General features: G+C 42.9%; 1 protein-coding gene across 1 annotated transcript in view; it reads left to right on the forward strand.

Moving 5' to 3' along the window:
- Positions 1–26,272, forward strand: part of LOC110503029 (protein sidekick-2) — a 581,578-nt gene that overhangs the window by 472,133 nt on the left and 83,173 nt on the right. The window contains exons 5-13 of the mRNA XM_090217501.1: positions 1,581–1,714; positions 9,973–10,084; positions 10,402–10,592; positions 10,957–11,040; positions 16,930–17,124; positions 20,658–20,774; positions 23,412–23,579; positions 23,872–23,974; positions 25,122–25,298. Of these exons, the coding sequence (XP_090073627.1) occupies positions 1,581–1,714; positions 9,973–10,084; positions 10,402–10,592; positions 10,957–11,040; positions 16,930–17,124; positions 20,658–20,774; positions 23,412–23,579; positions 23,872–23,974; positions 25,122–25,298 (1,281 nt within the window). The remainder of the gene's footprint in view (positions 1–1,580; positions 1,715–9,972; positions 10,085–10,401; positions 10,593–10,956; positions 11,041–16,929; positions 17,125–20,657; positions 20,775–23,411; positions 23,580–23,871; positions 23,975–25,121; positions 25,299–26,272) is intronic.

Below are 26,272 nucleotides of genomic sequence, written 5' to 3' on the forward strand. Positions count from 1 at the left end.
GACATGATTCTTCCACCCCCTGGCTGAGTATAGAGAGAAACATGGTGTCTCCTATTGCCCTGGAAGAGGTGGTCCTCACTAATACTGTATATCCATTAAACAATGTAAACTGTGCTTTGGTTCTATTATTACACACATAATCTCTATTTGGCGCAAAATTTAAAAACAATATAATGGGGAATCAAAATGGCATGCCCATACTCCAGTATTTCACAATTACAGTAGGATGTGTGTACCGTATGTGCAGTAGGATGCATGTACCGTATATACAGTAGGATGCGTGTACCGTATGTGCAGTAGGATGCGTGTACCGTATGTGCAGTAGGATGCATGTACCGTATATACAGTAGGATGCGTGTACCGTATGTGCAGTAGGATGCGTGTAACGTATATTCAGTAGGATACGTGTACCGTATGTGCAGTAGGATGTGTGTACTGTATATACAGTAGGATGCGTGTACCATGTGTACAGTAGAATGTGTGTACCATGTGTACAGTAGGATGCGTGTACCGTGTGTACAGCAGGATGTGTATACCGTGTGTACAGCCGGATGTGTGTACCGTGTGTACAGCCGGATGTGTGTACCGTGTGGACAGTAGGATGCGTGTACTGTGTGGACAGTAGGATGCGTGTACCGTGTGGACAGTAGGATGCGTGTACCATGTGTACAGTAGAATGTGTGTACCATGTGTACAGTAGGATGCGTGTACCGTGTGTACAGCAGGATGTGTATACCGTGTGTACAGCCGGATGTGTGTACCGTGTGTACAGCCGGATGTGTGTACCGTGTGGACAGTAGGATGCGTGTACCGTGTGTACAGTAGGATGCGTGTACCGTGTGTACAGTAGGATGCGTGTACCGTGTGCACAGTAGGATGCGTGTACCGTGTGTACAGTAGGATGCGTGTACCGTGTGTACAGTAGGATGCGTGTACCGTGTGTACAGTAGGATGCGTGTACCGTGCGTACAGTAGGATGCATGTACCGTGCGTACAGTAGGATGCGTGTACCGTGTGTACAGTAGGATGCGTGTACCGTGTGTACAGTAGGATGCGTGTACCGTAGGTACAGTCGGATGGATGTGTGTGTACCGTATATACAGCATCACCTGATCCTCACTGTTTTTTGCATTCCTCCAGGGGAGAGGTGCATTCACTTTAGTATGCTGACTCTTGGTGGAGAGAGAGAAGGAAGGGAGGGAAAGGGAGAGGGGGTCGGGGGCAATGAGTCGGAACATGCAATCCAGCTCCAAATTGGTGAACAGGCGCTGATAATAAGCAAACATTGATTGTAAACCGAGGCGGGGCTATAATTGGTAGAATGCAGGGAGAGGAGGCCTGGGTCTCACTCCACTGGTCAGCACAAGACAGGGTGGGAGGGGTTGGAGCAGGAGAGAAGCTGGTACACACAACAAGAATATAACAGGACAACTGTAATCTTATTCAGCTCTGCAAAAACCTGGAAGGCATTCCTTCCTAAGGATGTTTTACACTGTAAAGTGTGTGTATGTGCGGAGGGGCCATTTTGTCAGTGGTGTTTGTGGCAGTGTAGTGACCAAACGTGTCTCTGTGTTCCTCAGAGCCATTACTCTGGACAACACTCTGGTCATCCTGTCCACGGTGGCCCCTGATGCTGGACGTTACTACGTACAGGCTGTCAACGACAAGAACGGCGAAAACAAGACCAGCCAACCCATAACCCTTTCTGTCGACAGTGAGTAGTACTGAAACCATATGGAGAGACATGCACCACACACACACACACACACAAACACACACACATAGAGGGATGGGCATAAATTTGATAATACGAAATACAACTACAAAATACCCTAAAGATCAATGTATCAAAATAAAGTATAAGATACTTTTGCAAAGTATTGTATTGAGTTAAAATACATGTATTTTAAATTACAAAAAACATTTGTAAGTAACCGGCCGAACAGCAACAACATTCTCAGGAATGGTTACAAAAATATTTGACTTGCTGACTGTGATATGTTGTTGTTTAACTACTTTAGTTGTCCAACATGTAAATGTATACTGCAAATCACACTGGCTATTGTCATTGGCCTTGCTCATTAGAATAAAACCCAGCATGCTTTGCAATTGTTCATTTTTACATATACATGTATATTTAGTTCATTTAGCAGACATTCTTAAATCACCATAATGCCATCAGACTTTTGATACCAATGTAGTGTGAAAGGGGACCAAAAAATTGTGAATTTGTATTTTGAAAAAGAGAATTGAAAGCAGGCAGGTGCAGTTCATGGAATTAGACACGATTAAAGATGGAAAAAAAACAACTTTTAAATGAGAATAGTCATTGGTCTGAAGACAAATAGCACCTCAATGCCTATTCCACCCATGGTCTACCAAGGTTTCCCAGCACACAGCTTTGACCTACATAACAACAGGTGATGTGTGTTGGACACAGTGATCAATGCACAGTTCATTACCTCTGTCAAAAAAATATGCAGCTTTATGTTGTGTTTGTGCTTGTATTTATTTTTGCAATAAAGATAATGACAACAATAATACACATTTAAAATATTCCTATATCTAAAAATACATAGAGCCAAATGATATACATTCATAGAGTTGAAGTCGGAAGTTTACATACACCTTAGCCAAATACATTTAAACTCAGTTTTTCACAATTCCTGACATTTATTCATAGTAAAAATTCCCTGTCTTAGGTTAGTTAGGATAACCAATTTATTTTAAGAATGTGAAATGTCAGAATTATAATTATTTGTTTTAGCTTTTTCTTCTTTCATCACATTCCCAGTGGGTCAGAAGTTTACATACACTCAATTAGTATTTGGTAGCATTGCCTTTAACTTGGGTCAAACGTTTCAGGTAGCCTTCCACAAGCTTCCCACAATAAGTTGGGTGAATTTTGTCCCATTCCTCCAGAAAGAGCTGGTGTAACTGAGTCAGGTTTGTAGGCCTCCTAGCTCGCACCATTTTTTTGCAGTTCTGCCAACACATTTCCTATAGGATTGAGGTTGACTTTGTTGTCCTTAAGCCATTTTTCCACAACTTTGAAAGTATGCTTGGGGTCATTGTCCATTTGGAAGACCCATTTGTGACCAAGCTTTAACTTTCTGACTGATGTCTTGAGATGTTGCTTCAATATATTCACATAATTTTCCTACCTCATGATGCCACCTATTTTGTGAAGTGCACCAGTCCCTCCTTCAGCCCTTTTTCTCTAAACATAACGATGGTCATTATGGTCGAACAGTTCTATTTTTGTTTCATCAGACCAGAGGACATTTCTCCAAAAAGTATGATCTTTGTCCAGTTGCAAACCGTAGTTTGCAGTTGCAAACCGTAGTCTGTCTTTTTTATGGTGGTTTTGGAGCAGTGGCTTCTTCCTTGCTGATCGGCCTTTCAGGTTATGTGGATATTGATACTTTTGTACTTGTTTCCTACAGCATCTTCACAAGGTCCTTTGCTGTTGTTCTGGGATTGATTTGTACTTTCCCCCCCAAAGTATGTTCATGTTTAGGAGACAGAATGTGTCTCCTTCCTAAGCAGTGTGACGGCTGTGTTCCCATGGTGTTTATACTTGCGTGCTATTGTTTGTACAGATGAACGTGGTACCTTCGGGCGTTTGGAAATTGCTCCCAAGGATGAACCAGACTTGTGGAGATCTACAATGTTTTTCTGAGGTCTGGCTGAATTCTTTAGATTTTCCCATGATGTTAAGCAAAGAGGCACTGAGTTTGAAGGTAGGCCTAGAAATACATGCACAGGTACACCTCCATTTGACTCAAATGATGTCAAAATAGCCTATCAGAAGCTTCTAAAGCCATGACATCATTTTCTGGAATTTTCCAAGCTGTTTAAAGGCACAGTCAACTTAGTGTATGTAAACTTCTGACCCACTGGAATTATGATACAGTGTGTAATATGTGTATAAGTGAAATAAGTATAAGTGAAATAATCTGTCTGTTAACAATTGTTGGAAATATTACTTTTGTCATGCACAAAATATAAGTCCTAACTGACTTGCCAAAACTATAGTTTTTTTAACAAGAAATTTGTAGAGTTGCTGAAAAATGAGTTTTAATGAATCCAACCTAAGTGTATGTAACCTTCCGACTTCAACCGTATGTACACACTACCAGTCAAAAGTTTTAGAACACCTACTCATTCAAAGGTTTTTCTTTATCTTTGCTATTTTCTACGTTATACAATAATACTGAAGACATCGAAACTATGAAATTACACATGTGGAATCATGTAGTATCCAAAAAAGTGTTAACAAATCAAAATATATTTTATATTTGAGATTATTCAAAGTAGTCACCCTTTGCCTTGATGACAGCTTTGCACACTCTTGGCAAAGGTGTATGTACCTCCAATAAAGTTGATTTGCACATTTTCATAGAGATTTGAATTTAACACTGTGCTTCATCCAATGCCTAATATAGACATGACTATCGTCACATCTATAATTAAAGAGGGAGCAGACATTACCTATGGCACAGTGCAGGGGCAGTGTTGATTAGAACAGAACTCAGACCCAGACAGATCTCAGATGAGTAGAGCTAGTTGATGAGTAGAGGGACCGGAACTGAGCAGACAGACCAGAACAGAGCAGACAGAACAGACAGACCAGACGTAACAAAACAGACATACCAGACAGACCAGACAGACAGACAAGAGCAGACAGAACAGAGCAGTAAGAGTCAGTATGTATGTATGGCTGGTGGTAGAGAGGAGGGAGAGTCAGTGGGGGGGCCTCGGCATGGCAGGACAGGGGGAGGAATGCCAGAGAGAGAGAGACACACTTTTTTGCCCCTGTGAAGGACACAAAGCCCTTGTGTGTGTGTGTGTGTGTCTCTCTGTGTGTGTGTGTGTGTGTGTGTGTGTGTGTGTGTGTGTGTGTGTGTGTGTGTGTGTGTGTGAAAGCTAAGCTAAGCTTAAAGCTAAGCGTCAGTACAGAGACAAAGTAGAGTCGCAATTCAACGACTCAAACACGATACGTATGTGGCATGGTCTACATTCAATCACGGATTACAAAAAAAAAAACCACTGACGTCTTGCTCCCAGACAAATTAAACAACTTCTTTGCTCGCTTTGAGGACAATACAGTGCCAGTGACATGGCCCGCTACCAAAACTTGTGGGCTCTCCTTCACCATGGCCAACGTGAGTAAAAACATTTAAACGTGTTAACCATCGCAAGGCTGCTGGCCCAGACAGCATCCCAAGCCACTTCCTCAGAGCATGTGCAGACCAGCTGGCTGGTGTGTTTACAGACATATTCAATCAATCCCTATCAAAGTCTGCTGTGCCCACATGCTTCAAGAGGGCCACCATTGTTCCTGTCCCCAAGAAAGCTAAGGTAACTGAGCTAAAAGAATATCTCCACCTCGCTGATCCTCAACTCTGGGGCCCCACAAGGGTGCGTTCTTCAGCCCTCTCTTGTACTCCCTGTTCACCCATGACTGCGTGGCCATGCACGCCTCCAACTCAATCATCAAGTTTGCAGACGACACTACAGTGGTAGACTTGATTACCAACAACGACGAGACGGCCTACAGGGAGGAGGTGAGGGCCCTCGGAGTGTGGTGTCAAGAAAATAACCTCACACTCAACGTCAACAAAACAAAGGAGATGATTGTGGTCTTCAGGAAACAGCAGAGGGCGCACGCCCTTATGCACATCGACAGGACATTAGTGGAGATGGCGGAAAGTTAAGTTCCGTACACATCACGGACAAACTGAAATTGTCCACCCACACAGACAGCGTGGTGAAGAAGACGCAGCAGTGCCTCTTCAAACTCAGGAGGCTGAAGAAATTTCGCTTGTCACTGAAAACACAAACTTTTACAGAAACACAATTGAGAGCATCCTGTCGGGCTGTGTCACTATCTGGTCCAGAGAGTAGTGCGGCCTGCACAACGCAGTAGTGCGGTCTGCACAACGCAGTAGTGCGGTCTGCACAACGCAGTAGTGCGGTCTGCACAACGCAGTAGTGCGGCCTACATGCCCTCCATTACACCTACATCACCCGATGTCACAGGAAGACGAAAAAGATCATCAAGGACAACAACCACCCCGCTATCATCTTGAAGGCGAGGTCAGTAGAGGTGCATCAAAGCTGGGACCGAGAGACTGAAAAACAGCTTCTATCTCAATGCCATCAGACTGTTTAACAGCCATCACTAACTGCCAACATACTGACTTGCCACTTTAATACTTGGATTGAATACATTTATCACTAGTCACTTTAAACAATGCCACCTTTTATGTTATGATTACATACCCTACATTACTCATCTCATACAGTGGGGTAAAACAAGTATTTAGTCAGCCACCAATTGTGCAAGTTCTCCCACTTAAAAATATGAGAGAGGCCTGTAATTTATTATTGATGGTGGTTAAGATATCGTTTAGGACCTTGAGCGTGGCTGAGATGCACCCATGACCAGCTCTGAAACCAGATTGCATAGCGTAGAAGGTATGGTGGGATTCGAAATGGTCGGTAATCTGTTTGTTGACTTGGCTTTCGAAGACCTTAGAAAGGCAGGGTAGGATAGATATAGGTCTTTAGCAGATTTGGTCAAAAGTGTCCCCCTCTTTGAAGAGGGGGATGACCGCAGCTGCTTTCCAATCTTTGGGAATCTCAAACAACACGAAGGAGAGGTTGAACAGGCTAGTAATAAGGATTGCAACAATTTCGTCAGATAATTTTTGAATGAAAGGGTCCAGATTGTGTAGCACGGCTGATTTGTAGGGGACCAGATTTTGCAGCTCTTTCAGAACATCAGCTGACTGGATTTGGGAGAAGGAGAAATGGGGAAGGCTTGGGCGAGTTGCTTTGGGGGGAGCAGTGCTGTTGACCGGGGTAGGGGTAGCCAGGGGGAAAGCTTGGCCAGTCGTAGAAAAAAGCTTACAGCAAATTTTCCTTTTGTTCCATAAAGATTATTTTTATACCCAAAATACCAACGTTTGTTTGTCGCGTTATGTTCAGAAATCCACAGGAAAGAACGGTCACGACAACGCAGACGGAAATTCCAAATAGTCTTCATATGGTCCACAGAAACATGTCAAACGTTTTTTATAATCATTCCTCAGGTAGTTTTTAAAATATATATTTGATAATATATCAACCGAGTGTGTAGCTTTTTCCATAACAGCGGGAGGAACAATGGCCGCTTCACTCAATTGGGCACCATCTCACTCTGAGAGCCCCCACCTCTCCACTTACGCAATGTGATCCTTCACGCTCATTTTTCAAAATAAAAGCCTGAAACTATGTCTAAAGACTGTTGACACCTTAGGGAAGCCACAGGAAAGGGAATCTGGTTGATATCCCTTTAAATGGAGGACAGGCACGCATAGGAACACAGAGGTTTCAAAATAAGAGGCTCTTCCTGATTGAATTATCCTCAGGCTTTCGCCTGCAATATCAGTTCTGTTATACCCACAGACAACATTTTTACACTTTTGGAAACTTGAGTGTTTTCTATCTTATTCTGTCAATTATATGCATATTCTAGCATCTTGTCATGAGAAATAGGCTGTTTACTTTTGGAACGTTATTTTTCCAAACATAAAATAGTGCCCCCTAGCTTCAAGAGGTTTTAAGCCTGTTCCAGTTTAGGTCGCCTAGCAGCACGAGCTCTGAAGATAGATGGGGGGCAATCAGTTCACATACTGTGTCCAGAGCACAGCTGGGGGCAGAGGGTGGTCTATATCAGGCGGCAACGGTGAGAGAATTGTTTTTAGAGAGGTGGATTTTTAAAAGTAGAAGTTGAAATTGTTTATGTACAGACCTGGGTAGTAGGACAGAAGTCTGCAGGCTATCTTTGCAGTAGATTGCAACACCGCCCCCTTTGGCCTTTCTATCTTGTCGGAAAATGTTATAGTTAGGGATGAAGATTTCAGAATTTTTGGTGGTCTTCCTAAGCCAGGATTCAGACACGGCTAGAACATCCGGTTGGCAGAGTGTGCTAAAGCTATGAATAAAACAAACTTAGGGATGAGGCTTCTAATGTTAACATGCATGAAACCAAGGCTATTATGGTTACAGAAGTCATCATTTGAGAGCGCCTGGGGAGTAGGAGTAGAGCAAGGCACTGCAGTGCCTGTATTCACCTCTACATCATCAGAGGAACAAAGGAGGAGTAGGATAAGGGTATGGCTAAAAGCTATGAGAATTGGTCGTCTAGAACGTTCGTAACAGAGAGTAAAAGTAGGTTTCTGGGGGCGATTAAAAAAAAAGTTTCGGTTGATGACTTTTTAAAAATCAATTGTATTTACCACATAGGTTCCACGTCACAATAGGTTGAAAAATTACGTTGAAACAATGTTGATTCAACCAGATTGTGCCCAGTGGGATGGTAGGATAGGATGTTCACGTCAGTGGTTTCTCAGAACAGAAATACAGTGCATTCGGAAAGTATTCAGACCCCTTGAATTTTTCCACATTTTGTTACGTTACAGCCTTATTTAAAAATGTAAACTCAGCAAATTAAAGAAACGTCCTCACTGTCAACTGCATTTACATTCAGCAAACTTAACATCTATCAATATTTGTATGAACATAAGATTCAACAACTGAGACATAAACTGGTGAGGACCTGCCTTACAACAGGCCTACAAGCCCTCAGTCCAGTCTTTCTCAGCCTATTGCGGACTGTCTGAGCACTGATGGAGGGATTATGCGTTCCTGGTGTAACTCGGGCAGTTGTTGTTGCCATCCTGTACCTGTCTCGCAGGTGTGATGTTCGGATATACCAATCCTGTGTAGGTGTTGTTACATGTGGTCTGCCACTGCGAGGACGATCCGCTGTCCGTCCTGTCTCAATGAGAGCTGTCTTAGGCATCTCACAGCACGGACATTGCAATTTATTGCCCTGGCCACATCTGCAGTCCTCGTGCCTCCTTGCAGCATGCCTAAGGCACATTCACGCAGAGGAGCAGGGACCCTGGGCATCTTTCTTTTGGTGTCTTTCATAGTCAGTAGAAAGGCCTCTCTAGTGTTCTAAGTTTTCATAACTGTGACTTTAATTGCCTACCGTCTGTAAGCTGTTAGTGTCTTAATAACCATTCCACGGGTGCATGTTCATTAATTGTTTATGGTTCATTGAACAAGCATGGGAAACCGTGTTTAAACCCTTTTCAATTAAGATCTGTGAAGTATTTCGGATTTTTACGAATTATCTTTGAAAAACAAAGTCCTGAAAGGGGAACGTTTCTTTTTTTGCTGAGTTTATTAAATAGTTTTTTCCCCTCATGAGCATAATACCCCATAATGACAAGGCAAAACCAGGTTTTAGGAAATGTTTTTAGAAATGTACATTTATCAAAGCTTCTAACCTGAAATGTCACATTTACATAAGTATTCAGACCTTTGGTAGCGCTAAGAGCCTCAAGTCTTCTTGGGTATGACGCTACAAGCTTGCCCGACCTGAATTTGGGGAGTTTCTCCCATTCTTTTCTGCAGATCCTGGAGCGTTGCTCCAAAAGTATTTTCAGGTCTCTTCAGAGATGTTTGATCGGGTTCATGTCCGTGCTCTAGCTCGGCCACTCAAGGACATTCAGATAATTGTCCCAAAAGCCACTCCAAAGTCTTGGCGGTTCCAAACTTCTTCCATTTAAGAATTTTGGAGGCCACTGTGTTCTTGGGGACCTGTTTCCATGCATTTGCAAAAATATCTAAAAAAGGGTTTTCACTTTCTCATTAGATGTATGTCAATGAGGATTTAAAAAAACATCTATTTTAGATTAAGACTGACATGTAATGGACAACACGGCTCCGGCCTGAAAATGAGCCTGGGCTATATAATCAGTCAGAGCAGACCATCCATAGAGACACTCAATTTGAACAACATACATTTTAGATTGTATCATTTCTATTGCATGTAGTACACTGATCACTGTTTGATTCTGATGTGGTCATATATACGTATATAAATATATATCTCCTTCTCTCTCTCTCTAGATGTTGGTGGGCCTGCAGACCCCATTGCCCCCACCATAATCATCCCCCCAACAAACACCAGTGTAGTGTCAGGCACGTCTGAAGTCACCATGGAGTGTGTCGCGAACGCAAGGTAACCTCCCCCCACCACCCCGGAGGCCCACTGTGACAACATACTCTAGCTGTCACTCCCTAGTCTCTACTCTGTCATTATCTATTGTGTTCCTGACAGACGAATCCTCTGTTGTCTTCCTGCCAGACTGATTGGTTTTGATGGATAATTTTGAGACAAAAAATATTTTTTATACGAATGTGTAATGAGTTATTAATGAGTCAAATACTAATCTGTCTGTATTTGGCTGATGCAATGCACAAAGATATTTGGTAAATAGATTTCTGTCTTTTCAATATCATGAGTGTATCTCTCTGTCTCTCTCTCTTCCATCCCAGACCACTGATCAAACTCAGCATCACATGGAGGAAGAACAGGGTTCTGGTCACCAGTGGTCTGAGTGACTTCAACCGCAGACTGACCATTATCGGCCCTGTGGTCAGTGACTCAGGGTTTTATGAGTGTGAGGTGGTCCTCCGCAGCAGCAGTGTGCCTTCTGTCAATGCTGGGGCCTACCTACATGTTCAAGGTATGAATATATCTGGGGCCTAGGCCAACCTACATGTTCAAAATACGACTCCGGGGCCTAGGCCAACCTACATGTACAAAGTACGACTCTGGGGACTATCAGGGGCCTAATTACATGTACAGTGTATGACTCTGGGGCCTATCAGGGGCTACTTGGTTTGTTTGATTTGTGTTCATGAACATACGTTCCATACAGATTCTGAAGGCCAAATTTTATCTTGAGAAACAGGGGTGTTGCAATTCAAGGTTTTGGGTAAATCATGCAATGTTCAGGAGATTTGTGTAAGACTTTAAGTACTCCTCAAGGTTTTTATTTTCTTCAGCTGTCTGACAATTACCTCACCATATCTCCCGCTCTCCTTCAGAGCCTCCCCAGTTTGTGAAGGAACCAGAGAAACACATTACTGCTGAGATGGAGAAAGTGGTGGATATCCCCTGTCAGGCACGAGGTGAGACACATGCACATATACAGTACCAATCAAAAGTTTGGACACATCTACTCATTCCAGGGTTTTCTACATTGTATAATAATAGTGAAGACATAAACACTATGAATAATACATATCAAATGTATTATGAAGTCCTTCTTACATCAGCTGATATCTCAAAGGGCAGTATAGAAACCTAGCCTAAAATGCCAAACAGAAAGCAATGCAGGTGTAGAAGCACGGTGGCTAGGAAAAACTCCCTAGAAAGGCCAGAACCTAGGAAGAAACCTAGAGAGGAACCAGGCTATGAAGGGTGGCCAGTCCTCTGCTGGCTGTGCCGGGTGGAGATTACAACAGAACATGGCCAAGATGTTCAAATGTTCATAATGACCAGCAGGGTCAAGTAATAATAATCACAGTGCGTGTCGAGGGTGCAACAGGTCAGCACCTCAGGAGTAAATGTCATTCAGAGTACCTCTACCGCGCCTGCTGTTTCTAGAGAGTTGAAAACAGCAGGTCTGGGACAGGTAGCACGTCCGGTGAACAGGTCAGGGTTAAATAGCCGCAGGCAGAACAGTTGAAACTGGAGCAGCAGCATGACCAGGTGAACTGGGGACAACAAGGAGTCATCGGGCCAGGTAGTCCTGAGGCATGGTCCTAGGGCTATGGTCCTCCGAGAGAGAGAGAGAGAGAGAGAGAGAGTGAGAGAGATACTCCAGATATAACAGACTGACCCTAGCCCCGATACTTAAACTACTGCAGCATAAATACTGGAGGCTAAGACAAGAGGGGTCGGGAGACACTGTGGCCCCATCTGACAATACCCCCGGACAGGGCCAAACAGGCAGGATATAACCCCACCCACTTTTGGGAGGGGTAGAAAACAGTTTTCAAACAGCGATTGAGTTGTGAGACTCTGCTGTAAAGCTCATCACTCACCCTAACTGGGAGGGGGCCAGAGACAATTACTTGATGCCGACACATCTTTATAGCTGATTTACAGGCTGAAGCTATGTTGCGCTTGGTGACCTCTGACTGTTTCATCCTAACATCGTTGGTGCCGACGTGGATAACAATATCTCTATACTCTCTACACTTGCCAGTTTTTGCCAGCACCATCTTCAGATTGGCCTGAACGTCGGTAGCCCTGCCCCCTGGTTAACAGTGTAGGATCGTTGGATGATTTGTTTTAAGTCTAATACTGCAGGTAATGGAGTCGCCAATGACTAGGGTTTTCAATTTGTCAGAGCTAATGGTGGGAGGCTTCGGCGTCTCAGACCCCGTAACGGGAGAAGTAGAGACCAGAGAAGGCTCGGCCTCTGACTCTGACTCGCTGCTCAGTGGGGAGAACCGGTTGAAAGTTTCTGTCAAATGAATGAGCGACACCGGTTGAGCATTCCTACAGCATTTCCCTCCAGAAGCCATGAGAAGTTGTCCGGCTGCGGGGACTGTGCGAGGGGATTTATACTACTATCTGTACTTACTGGTGGCACTGAAATTACCCTTGCCTAACGATTGCGTCTGAAGCTGGGCTTGTAGCACAGCTATCCTCGCCGTAAGGCGATCGTTCTCCTGTATATTATGAGTACAGCGACTGCAATTAGAAGACATCATATTAATGTTACCACTTAGCTTCGGTTGGTGGAGGTTCTGTCGAACCACGTCCAGATAAAGCGTCCGGAGTGAAAAAGTTGAACGAAAAAAAGTTGAGCGAGGGAAAAAATTAAAATAAAAACAGTCATTCAAAAGTAAAAACCGTTAAGTTGTCAGGTAGCAAAGTAAGGTTAGCAACAAAACGCACAGCAGCACTTAAACAAGTCTGCAAGTTGTGACCGGAATTTACATGAAAAAAGTCCCTGACTGACATCATTTCTCATATGGAATCATGTAGTAACCAAAAAAAAGTGTTAAACAAATCAAAATATTTTTTACATTTGAGATTCTTGAAATTAGCCACCCTTTGCCTCGATGACAGCTTTTCACACTTTTGGCTTTGTCTCAACCAGCTCCATAAGGTAGTCACCTGGAATGCATTTCAGTTAACCTCAACCAAGACCAGTCCCCATGATTGTCTCAGAGCAGCACAAAACGGTGCTAAAATTGTTGTAGGCTATTGCTTCAAATCCTATTGCTTCTAACTTCAATATGCTCTTTTAATAAATAAGACCTACACCACTTTTAACCACACATTACTTCACACTAGTGAGACTCATGTCACCTATGGTAGGCCTACAGTATATTGAAAAAAAATGATGTGACATATGGAGAATTGGAGAATATTTCTGAAAGTCTGTGATATTTATTAACATAGTAATTCATTATGGATCCATAACTAAATAAACATTGGCATTTTGAAAGAGTATTTTCATCATTATTTTATGAACGAAAGCATAAAGATGCCATAATTAGTTACATTGTTTTAGTTTGAACGTGCAGACTGGCACTAAGAACAGAACAGCAGGAACTGTTCCCTAGTCAGCTCCATTATTAGTGCAATACCCCTAAAAGTGTTGCCAGTGGGGCGGGGTCCAACCCCCCTCCCACTTCCACTTCCTCCTCTTCCCTTCCCAATGGGCTAGGTCGGTCTTCTGTGCATGGCCCTGCGGCTCATCCCGTGCCTTGAACCTCATATGCTTTCAGTGGATATAGCTGGAGAACTGCAAGGCAATCCCATTGTGCACACAGGTATTGAACCAGCAACTGTATTAACACAGTTTGCACTGCTGTGCAGTGTCTTAGACCTTTGTGCCACTCAGGCGCTGTACACCATGACCGGTCGGGAGTAGGCTACAGTACGACAAGAGCAAAATAATCCTAACAAAATAAAATAATAAAAACCTTAATGGAACAACAGTTTTAGTAAGTAATTCTGAAGTTGTACACAATTATCAGTTTCTATATAGGTTTATGTCGCCCATTCATTGTCAGTTAGAGACACAGTAGAACTCAAAAGCATAATCAGTGCTCTAACTCCCCCTTCTGCTGGTCGGTAGAAATTAAGTGGTGACACAGGGTACCGTACTAAACCTCAAATTACCTCTAAATCCTGCAGCATAATCAAACAAGTTTTAGTAGAGCAACCAATGTAGGCTAATGTGATTAGCATGAGGTTGTAAGTAACAATAACATTTCCCAGGATATAGACATATCTGATGTGGGCAGAAAGCTTAAATTCTTGTTAATCTAACTGCACTGTCCAATTTACAGTAGCTATTACAGTGAAATAATATCATGCTATTGTTTGAGGAGAGTGGACAGTTATGAAATTGAACATGTTTTAATAAACCAATTAGGCACATTTGGGCAGTCATGATTAAAAGAAAACGTGGACAAAAATGCAATAGTTAATTGAAACAGTCTAAAACTTTGCACATTCACTGCTGCCATCTAGTGGCCAAAATCGAAGTTGCACCTAACCTGAAATAGTAGATTGTGACGTTTCTCTTGCATTTCAAAGATATTGTGGAAAAAGGCATGTTTTTTTTGTATTATCTTTTACCAGATCTAATGAGTTATATTCTCCTACAATAGTTTCACATTTCCACAAACTTCAAAGTATTTCCTTTCAAATGGTATTAAGAATATGCATATCCTTGATTCAGGTCCTGAGCTATAGGCAGTTAGATTTGGGTATGTCATTTCAGGTCCTGAGCTACAGGCAGTTAGATTTGGGTATGTCATTTTAGGTGCTGAGCTACAGGCAGTTAGATTTGGGTATGTCATTTTAGGTGCCGAGCTACAGGCAGTTAGATTTGGGTATGTCATTTTAGGTCCTGAGCTACAGGCAGTTAGATTTGGGTATGTAATTTCAGGTCCTGAGCTACAGGCAGTTAGATTTGGGTATGTCATTTTAGGTGCTGAGCTACAGGCAGTTAGATTTGGGTATGTCATTTCAGGTCCTGAGCTATAGGCAGTTAGATTTGGGTGTGTCATTTTAGGTCCTGAGCTACAGGCAGTTAGATTTGGGTATGTCATTTCAGGTCCTGAGCTACAGGCAGTTAGATTTGGGTATGTCATTTTAGGCGAAAAAGGAAAAAAGGGTCCGATCCTTAAGAGGTTTTAACAGGTGTTTGTTGTTAATGTGTGAAATGTATTTCCTTCTTCTTGCATTTGAGCCAATCAGTTGTGTTGTGACAAGGTAGGAGTGGTATACAGAAGACAGCCCTATTTGGTAAAAGACCAAGTCCAAATTATGGCAAGAACATATCAAGTAAGCAAAGATAAATGACCGTCCATCATTACTTGAAGACAATTTGGAAAATTTCAAGAACTTTGACAGTTTCTTCAAGTGCAGTCACAAAAACCATCAACTGCTTTGATGCAACTGTCTCTCATGAGGACCGCCACAGGAAAGGAAGACCCAGATTTACCTCTGCTGCTGAGGATAAGTTCATTAGAGTTAACTGCAACTCAGAAATTGCAGCCCAAATGAATGCTTTACAGAATTCAACTAACAGACACATCTCAGCATCAACTGTTCAGAGCACACTTCATGAATCAGGACTTCATGGTTGAATTGCTGAGAAACCATTACTAAAGGAAACCAATAATAAGAAGAGACTTGTTGGGTCAAGAAACATGAGCAATGGACATTAGACCGGTGGAAATTTGTCCTTTGGTGTGATGAGTCCAAATTTGATATTGTTGGTTCCAACCGCTGTGTCTTTATGAGATGCAGAGAAGGTTAACGGTTGATCTCCACATGTGAGGTTCCCACTGTGAAGCATGGAAGAGGAGGTGTGGGGGTTGTTTTCTGTTGACACTGTCTATGAGTTATTTAGAATTCAAGGCACACTTAAACAACATGGCTACTACAGCATTCTGCAGTGATACACCATCCCATGTTTGCGCTTAGTGGGACTATCATTTGTTTTTCAACAGGACAATGATCCAACACACCTCCAGGCTGTGTAAGGGCTATTTGACAAAGAAGGAGAGTGATGGAGTGCTGCATCAGATGACCTGGCCTCAACAATCACCTGACCTCAACCAAATGGAGATGTTTTGGGATGAGCTGAACAGCAGAGTGAAGGAAAATCAGTCAACAAGTTCTCAGCATATGTGGGAACTCCTTCAAGACTGTTGGAAAAACATTCCAGATGAAGATGGTTGAGAGAATGCCAAGAGTGTGCAAAGCGGTCATCAAGGCAAAGGGTAGCTACTTTGAAGAATTTAAAATATATTTTGTTTAACACTTTTTGGTTACTATATTATTCCATGTAGAAAATAGTAAAAAATAAAGAAAAACTCTTGATTGAGAGGGTTTGTCCAAACTTTTGCCTGGTAGTCTAAATATTTGTCTCCACATGTACAGGTGTATGTGTTTGATTACATGTCCCCACATGTACAGGTGTCTGTGTGCTTGATTACATGTCCACATGTACAGGTGTGTGTGTGTGCTTGATTACATGTCCACATGTACAGGTGTGTGTGTGTGCTTGATTACATGTCCCCACATGTACAGGTGTGTGTGTGTGTGCTTGATTACATGTCCTCGTGCACAGGTGTGTGTGTGTGTGCTTGATTACATGTCCACATGTACAGGTGTGTGTGTGTGTGTGCTTGATTACATGTCCACATGTACAGGTGTGTGTGTGTGTGTGCTTGATTACATGTCCACATGTACAGGTGTGTGTGTGTGTGCTTGATTACATGTCCACATGTACAGGTGTGTGTGTGTGTGCTTGATTACATGTCCACATGTACAGGTGTGTGTGTGTGTGCTTGATTACATGTCCACATGTACAGGTGTGTGTTTGATTACATGTCCCCACATGTACAGGTGTGTGTGTGTGTTTGATTACATGTCCACATGTACAGGTGTGTGTGTGTTTGATTACATGTCTCCACAAATGTAGACATTTGGATGCTTTCCCAGTATTTAATTAACTACTTCTATCCTTCCTTTAGGTGTGCCTCAACCAGACATTGTGTGGTATAAGGATGCGGTGCCCATCAGCCCAGTGAAAACCCCCAGGTATAGGGTGTTAGTGGGGGGCAGTTTGCAGGTCAACGGCCTTCTTCCTGATGACACAGGGATGTTCCAATGCTTTGCACGGAACCTGGCAGGAGAGGTGCAGACCAACACCTACCTGGCTGTCACTAGTGAGTTTACCTGTTGTTCTAGTCTTTTCACTCATTTTACTCTGTCCACAACTGTTTTTACTCATCCCTTTACTCTGTCTAAAACTCATTTTATGCTGTCTACAACTCCTTTTACTCATCCCTTTACTCTGTCTACAACATTTTCAACACATCCCTGATTGAGTCTGTAATACCAACATGTTTCAAGCAGAACACCATAGTCCAGGTGTCCAAGAACACAAAGGCAACCTGCCTAAATGACTACAGACCTGTAGCACTCACGTCCGTAGCCATGACGTGCTTTGAAAGGCTGGTAATGGCTCACATCAACACCATTATCCCAGAAATCCTAGACCCACTCCAATTTGCATACCGCCCAAACAGATCCACAGATGATGCAATCTCTATTGCACTCCACACTGCCCTTTCCCACCTGGACAAAAGGAACACTTATGTGAGAATCCTATTCATTGACTACAGCTCAGCGTTCAACACCATAGTACCCTCAAATCTCATCACTAGCTAAGGATCCTGGGACTAAACACCTCCCTCTGCAACTGGATCCTGGACTTCCTAACGGGCCACGCCCAGGTGGTGAGGGTAGGTAGCAACACATCTGCAACACTGATCCTCAACGCAGAGACATCCCCAGGGGTGCGTGCTCAGTCCCCTCCAGTACTCCCTGTTCACCCACGACTGCATGGCCAGGCACGACTCCAACACCATCATTAAGTTTGCAGACGACACAACAGTGGTAGGCCTGATCACCGACAACGACGAGAGCCTATAGGGAGGAGGTCAGAGACCTGGCCGGGTGGTGCCAGAATAACAACCCATCCCTCAATGTAACCAAGACTAAGGAGATGATTGTGGACTACAGGAAAAGGAGGATCGAGCGCGCCCCTATTCTCATTGACGGGTGTGTAGTGGAGCAGGTTGAGAGCTTCAAGTTCAAGTGGAATAGTCCAAACACACCAAGACAGTCATGAAGAGGGGACGACAAAGCCTTTTCCCCCTCAGGAAACTACAAAGATTTGGCATGGGTCCTCAGATCCTCAAAAGGTCCTACAGCTGCAATATCGAGAGCATCCTGACTGGTTGCATCACTGCCTGGTACGGATATTGCTCGGCCTCTGACCGCAAGGCACTTCAGAGGGTAGTGCGTATGGCCCAGTACATCACTGGGGTTAAGCTGCCTGCCATCCAGGACCTCTACACCAAGCGGTGTCAGAGGAAGGCCCTAAAAATTGTCAAAGACCCCAGCCATCCCAGTCATAGACTGTTCTCTCTACTATCACATGGCAAGCGGTACCGGAGTGCCAAGTCTAGGACAAAAAGGCTTCTCAACAGTTTTTACCCCCAAGCTATAAGACTCCAGAACAGGTAATCAAATGGCTACCCGGACTATTTGCATTGTGTGCCCCTCCCAACCCCCACAACCCGTCTGCTACTCTCTGTTTATCATGTATGCCTAGTCACTTTAACTATACATTCTTGTACATACTACCTCAATTATGCCGACAAACCAGGGCTCCCGCACATTGGCCAACTGGGCTATCTGCATTGTGTCCCGCCACCCACCACCCACAAACCAAACTTTTACGCTACTGCTACTCTCTATTCATCATATATGCATAGTCACTTTAACCATATCAACATGTACATACTATCTCAATCAGCCTGATTAACCAGTGTCTGTATGTAGCCTCGCTACTTTTATAGCCTTGCTACTGTATATACCCTATCTTTTTACTGTTGATTTATTTCTTTACTTACCTATTGTTCACCTAATACCTTTTTTGCACTATTGGTTAGAGCCTGTTGTATTGTATTCGGCACACGTGACAAATCATTTTTTGATTTGAACTCCTTTTACTCATTATTTTACTCTGGCTACAACTCCTTTTACTCATCCTTTTACTCTGTCTGCAGGTCCTTTTACTCTGTCTACAACTCCTTTTACTCTGTCTGCAGGTCCTTTTACTCTGTCTGCAGGTCATTTTACTCTGTCTATAGCTCTTTTTACTCTGGCTACAACTCCTTTTACTCTGTCTATAGCTCTTTTTACTCTGGCTACAACTCCTTTTACTCATCCTTTTACTCTGTCTACAGGTCCTTTTACACTGTCTTCAGCTCCTTTTACTCTGGCTACAACTCCTTTTACTCAGGCTACAACTCCTTTTACTCATCCTTTTACTCTGGCTACAACTCATTTTACTCATTGTTTTACTCTGTCTACAGCTCCTTTTACTCTGTCTAAAGCTCCTTTTACTCTGGCTACAACTCCTTTTACTCATCCTTTTACTCTGGCTACAACTCCTTTTACTCATCCTTTTACTCTGGCTACAACTCATTTTACTCTGGCTACAACTCCTTTTACTCATCCTTTTACTCTGGCTACAACTCCTTTTACTCATCCTTTTACTCTGTCTACAGCTCCTTTTCCACTGTCTACAGCTCCTTTTACTCTGGCTACAACTCCTTTTACTCATCCTTTTACTCTGTCTACAGCTCCTTTTCCACTGTCTACAGCTCATTTTTCTCTGGCTACAACTCCTTTTACTCTGGCTACAACTCCTTTTACTCATCCTTTTACTCTGGCTACTACTCCTTTTATTCATCCTTTTACTCTGTCTACAGCTCCTTTTACTCTCGCTTACAACTCCTTTTACTCATCCTTTTACTCTGTCTACAGCTCATTTTACTCTAGCTACAACTCATTTTACTCTGGCTACAACTCCTTTAACTCTGGCTACAACTCTTCCATTTACTTGTTTCCTTTATATGACTTATTCTGTCTATGTCTCATTGATGTGTACTACTTAATGTGACCATGTTAACAGAGTGAAGGAATCTTTCTGTCTCTCCCTCTCTCTACCTGTGTCACCATTTATATCATACCCTACCTAGTGTATTGCCTTCCTTCTCTACCTGTGTCACAATCTTATGTCATATCCTTTCTAGTAGTATTGCCTCCCTCCCTCTCTCTACCTGTGTCACAATCTTATGTCATATCCTTCCTAGTATTTATTGCCTCCCTCTTGCTCTCTCCCTTGTCCTCTCTGTTCAATATATCTTTGCCCCATACCACTCCCTTCTATTTCTCTCTTTCTTTACCTTCCTCTTTTCCTCTCTCTGTCAGTTGGTTGAGTGGCATGTTCTGTTGTCATCTTCTAAGACTCAATCCAATCAAATGTTATTTGTCACATGCTTCCTAATTAGTCACCTGTTGTGAGCGGGGGAGAATGCTTTATCGCCCTGTCTCCCTCCCTCCCTCCCTCTGTTTCTGGGTTGTGAGAGGAAGGTATGAAGAAAATGAAAGGTGGGTGACTGGTGTGTTAATCCTGGGAGTGTTAGTGCTACTGAACAATGAGATCCATGACAGAGAAAGTCTGTAACAGACACAGCCAATAACTGTCTGGATGGATTTGAAGATGAGTTCCTATTGAAGACGACTTCTCTCTTTCACCTCTCTGTAGCCCTCTGCCTGCCTTTGTCACTCCAGTGTGTGTGTGTGTGTGTGTGTGTGTGTGTGTGTGTGCTTGTGTCCTCAGGCATCGCCCCTAACATCACAGCTGGACCATCTGACAGCACAGTGATTGACGGCATGTCAGTCATTCTCCACTGTGAAACATCAGGAGCACCAAGACCAGCTATCACCTGGCAGAAAGGTCAGACTCTCTCCACTGCACCATTCAACCAGACACAACAATCCAATCATAGCATTACTCAACTATCTGCAATAGGATGGATGAATGCACATCTCCCATGGTACCAGTCTATCTAGTGCATGCAGATGAATAGCAGACATTTATTAAATGTTTTATTTAACCGTTATTTAAAGGTGCAATATATAGCAATCACTCCGCCATTTCCTGGTTACTAAAATTCTAATAGTTTGCATAATTTCCATGTAAAGAATCATTGTACCTTCTAAAGAGCTGTGAAATATATTATATAACCAATAATATTGTATTGGCAACTTTTTGAAGCTAGTGTGAAAAACCAAAAGTAAAATATGCAAAAACTAAACGTAAGAACGGGACGCATATAAATGGCACACATAGAAAATATCTACTTCTTAGCCTTGCTTTCAATGAGAATGAGAGATCTATAACTCGCATTTCTACAGTGCCTTGCGAAAGTATTCGGCCCCCTTGAACTTTGCGACCTTTTGCCACATTTCAGGCTTCAAACATAAAGATATAAAACTGTCTTTTTTTGTGAAGAATCAACAACAAGTGGGACACAATCATGAAGTGGAACAACATTTATTGGATATTTCAAACTTTTTTAACAAATCAAAAACTGAAAAATTGGGCGTGCAAAATGATCTATCTATCTATCTATCTATCTATCTATCTATCTATCTATCTATCTATCTATCTATCTATCTATCTATCTATCTATCTATCTATCTATCTATCTATCTATCTATCTATCTATCTATCTATCCCCCTGTACCCCAGATCAAAACAGTATAGTAGTACTCTCAAATCAGGCAAATCTATTACATCCGTCCACATCGATTCCAACCTTGCGCTGCTGGATTGTGCAACCCACAGCCCATTGAATGAATGATTAAATCAGTAAATATACTGCTTGGCCAATTTCTTCACAGAGAAAGCTGTATGTATCGGGCATATCTGCGCCTGTATATGACTCTCGCATTGATTTTGACCCAGTAAACCAGCATATTCAGTTAATGAATTGGAGATGTGTTGTCGGCCGGAGTGGACTATTTATCTGGCTGAATGTCTCTCATAATAGCCCCCCATTATATTGAGCTGTGAAAGAGAGAGGTTGAGATTTTTCTCAAGGTTGCTCAATCAAGAAACCCTTTTTTAAGGATTTTAAGCATGCACTCGATTTCAATGGTCCTTGGTCTATCAATCCATACATTTCGAGTCGCTCTAGTTCAACACCATAGTTCAACAACGTAATCAAGAAATGTTACTTACTACTAAAATAGGCAAAGTTCAGCCATAATCTGAGAGGAAGTTGTGTATGGCTATACTGGAAGCTTGAGGTCATTCTTTTTCCTTTAATGGTGCAATATTTCAGAAAAACTTTTCATATTTTTTTGAAAGTGAAGATGGTCATCTGTTAAATATTTTATAAAATGTGTATAGCCTAAGGCTTTGCCCCGTCGTGACCGCTCGAGCCTGTGGATTTCTGAACATAACGTGCCAACCAAATGGAGGTTTTTGGATTTAAAATAATTTAAAAATAATCTTCATGGAACAAAAGGAACATTTATTGTGTAACTGAGAGTCTCGTGAGTGCAAACATCCGAACATCATCAAAGGTAAGCGATTCATTTTATTGCTTTTCTGACTTTCGTGACCAATCTACTTTGCTGCTAGCTGTTTGTAATGTTTTGTCCGCTGAGAGAGATGTCCTAACATAAACGCTTGGATAGCTTTTGCCGAAAAGCTTTTTTGAAATCTGACACGCCAGGTGGATTAAGAACACGCTAAGCTGTGTTTTGCTATAATGCACTTGTGATTTCATGAAAATGTAATATTTTTAGTAATTTAATTTGAATTTGGCGCTCTGCAATTCAGCGGATGTTGACGAAAATGATCCCGCTAACGGGATGGGTGCGCCAAGAAGTTAACCGAGTGTTCCCCGGTAGGCTGTCATTGTAAATAAGAATTTGTTCTTAACTGACTTGCATGGAGAAATAAAAACGGAACAGAGAAGATAGCACTATTTGGTAAAATACCAAGTCCATATTATGGCAGGAACAGCTCAAATAGGTAAAGAGAAACAACAGTCCATCATTACTTTAAGACATGAAGGTCAGTCAATCCTAAAAATGTCAAGAACTTTGAACGTTTCTACAAGTGGAGTCGTGAAAACGTTAAAGCTCCATGATGAAACTTGTTCTCATGAGGACCACCACAGGAAAGGAGGACCCAGAGTTACCTCTGCTCCTGAAACTAAAATTTCAATATATTTTCATATTTTCATATTCAAATGTGTTATTTCATTGTTTTGTTGTCATCGCTATTATTCTACAATGTAAAAAATAGTAAAAACAAAGAACCTTAAATGAGTACGTGTGTCCAAACTATTGACTGGTGCTGTAAATATTTTTATTTAGTTTATTATTATTATTATTAGTCGTTCTATTTTTATATTGATTACTGCACCGTTGAGAAGAGCTTGTTAAGCATTTCACTTTACTTGTTGTGCATGTGACAAAAAAACTTGAACTTTAAGAAATTACAAAAGACGTATCACTGTCCCCAGCAAACAAACTCTCTCTCTCGCTCTTTCTCTCTCTCTCTCTGTCCTTCCAGGTGAGCGTGTTCTGGCCAGTGGTTCTGTTCAGCTGCCCAGGTTCACCTTGCTGGAGTCAGGCAGTCTGCTCATCTCCCCATCTCACATATCAGACGCTGGCACCTACACCTGCATGGCCAGCAACTCCCGGGGCATAGACGAGGCTGCTGCTGACCTTGTGGTGTGGGGTGAGTGTGAGCGTGTGGGGGGGACAACATGTGCCTTGATCCAGGGACAGCATTTGCCTTGATCCAAGGGCAACATGTGACTTGATCCAAGGACAACATGTGACTTGATCCAGTGACAACATGTGACTTGATCCAGTGACAACATGTGACTTGATCCAGTGACAACATGTGACTTGATCCAGGGACAACGTGCCACTTGGAGAAATCAGAACATGCAGCACGCACTGCATCCTTCTCTTCATAGTGTGTGTGTATAAGTGTGTGTTCATACACCCACTCTCTCTCCCTACAGCTCGCACCCGTATCAACACCCCCCCTCAGGACCAGAGTGTCATCAAAGGCACCAAGGCCACTGTGACCTGTGGAGTTACACACGACCCCAGTGTCACGGTCAGGTAGGAGAGCACACACACACCAAGCACTATGTGCATGCACGCACACACAGTACACTTTTACACACACGTACAGACACACTGTCAGGACTTCCGCCGAAGTCGGTTCCTCTCCTTGTTTGGGCTGCGTTCGGCGGTCGACGTCCCCGGTCTTCTAGCCATCGCCGATCCACTTTTCATTTTCCATTTGTTTTGTCCTGTTTTCCTGCACACCTGGTTTACATCTCATCATCATTACTATGTGTATTTAGCCCTCTGTTCCCTCCATGTCTGTGTGAAGTATTGTTAATTTGTCAAGGTTGGCACACTTCCGGCTGGTTTGCGACAGGTTTTGTTTTATGCCCGTGCTTTGTAGCAGCCGGTACTTTGTACTAAAGGTTTTGTACTTTGTGCTGCCTCACTTGTTCTTTGGGCATTTGTTTTGTGATGCAGTTGTGTTCTGTATTATGATTGCCTTAGTAAAGTGCTTTGTCCACTCATCTCTGCTCTCCTGCGCCTGACTTCCATGCACCAGCTACACCCACCACTTGACACACATTGCACCCACCCACACACACACACAGTACACTTTTACACACACATACAGACACACTGCACCCACACACACACACACACACACACACAGAGTGAGACGCACACAAAGCATCTTATGCACACACAAACACACACATTTTTCTCCAACCTTACATACAACAACACTCACTAACATTGCACAATATGACAAGGTCACAGGGGCAGGTCACGCCTGCTGTGCATGTCAAGAAGCAACCACTATGAGGGTGGAATGATACTGTGAAATTGGGAAATGTATGATTTTGCCCATTTTGTGTAAGAGCTGTTTGAAAAGGCCGCCTGAAATTTCAGTCTGTTTTCGGTGAATGGAGTTTTGGCAGTAAATTAGTTAATAGACCATGACTCTATGAGATAGAGTTCCAAACCTCTCTGCCAATTACAGCTAGTTTTCAGTTTCCCACCCTCACTCAGACCACTCCCAGACAGTCCAAGTAAAATTCTTGCTTGAGAAATTGCTATTTGATAGGAAGTTATTTTTGTTTCGTTTTGACCATTTTAGTTGAAAAGTATTTAATTGTTACCCAGAAATTATTTGATGTTTAGATAACAATGTCTGTATTGGACCTTTAAACTATAGGTATGTGTGGGAGAAGGAGGGCTTGGTCATCAACGCCCAGTCTATCCCTCGTATCCGGCTGGACCCGGATGGTACCCTCCACATCTCCCAGACCTGGTCAGGTGACATCGGGACCTACACCTGTAGGGTTATGTCAGTAGGAGGCAATGACTCACGCAGCGCACACCTCCGAGTCAGGTAACACGATCGACATATCTCTCTCTCCCTCTTTATCACCCTCTTGTTTTCTCTGTCTCTCTTTCTTGTTCATCCTGTCTTGAACAAGATATACTGCTTGTTTTCTCTCTCTCTTGCTCTCTTTCTCTCTTTCTTGTTCATCCTGTCTTGAACAAGATATACTGCTTGTTTTCTCTCTCTCTCGCTCTCTCTCTTTCTTGTTCATCCTGTCTTGAACAAGATATACTGCTTGTTTTCTCTCTCTCGCTCTCTCTCTCTCTCTTGTTCATCCTGCCCTGAACAAGATATACTGCTGGTTTGCTCTCTCTCTCATCCTGTCTTTAACAAAAAATACTGCTTGTTTTTTTCTCTTCTCTCTCTCTCTCTCTCTCTCACTTCTTGCTCTGTCCACCTCTTCGTGGTCTTTTTATAATGATCTCTGTCTGCTGTTCTCTTAACACACACAGAAAAATACAATAAACATTTTCTAACTTTCTGACCTCCCGTTCTTTTGCCAGCCCTTACTTATTGTCTTCTTGTAGCTCAGCTCTCCAGTCCCACCTCTCCAGTCTCACCTCTCCTGCCTCACCTCTCCTATCCCACCTCTCCTGTCTCATCTCTCCTGCCTCACCTCTCCTATCCTACCTCTCCTGTCTCATCTCTCCTGCCTCACCTCTCCTATCCCACCTCTCCTGCCTCACCTCTCCTATCCCACCTCTCCTGTCTCACCACTCATCCTAGTCTCACCTCTCCTGTCTCACCTCTCTCCCCATTCTCACCTCTCCTGTCTCACCTCTCTCCCCATTCTCACCTTTCTCCCCATTTTCATCTCTCCCGGCCATCTCTTCTGTCTCACCTCTCTCCCCATTCTTACCTCTCTCCCCATTCTCACCTCTCCTGTCTCACCTCTCCTTTCTCACCTCTCCTGTCTCACCTCTCTACCCAGTCTCACCTCTCCTGTCTCAGCTCTTCTGTCACACATCTCATGTCTAATC

Source organism: Oncorhynchus mykiss, chromosome 23, assembly GCF_057628025.1.
Source record: "Oncorhynchus mykiss isolate SJ-2025 chromosome 23, ASM5762802v1, whole genome shotgun sequence".
NCBI classification, from domain to species: Eukaryota; Metazoa; Chordata; class Actinopteri; order Salmoniformes; family Salmonidae; genus Oncorhynchus; species Oncorhynchus mykiss.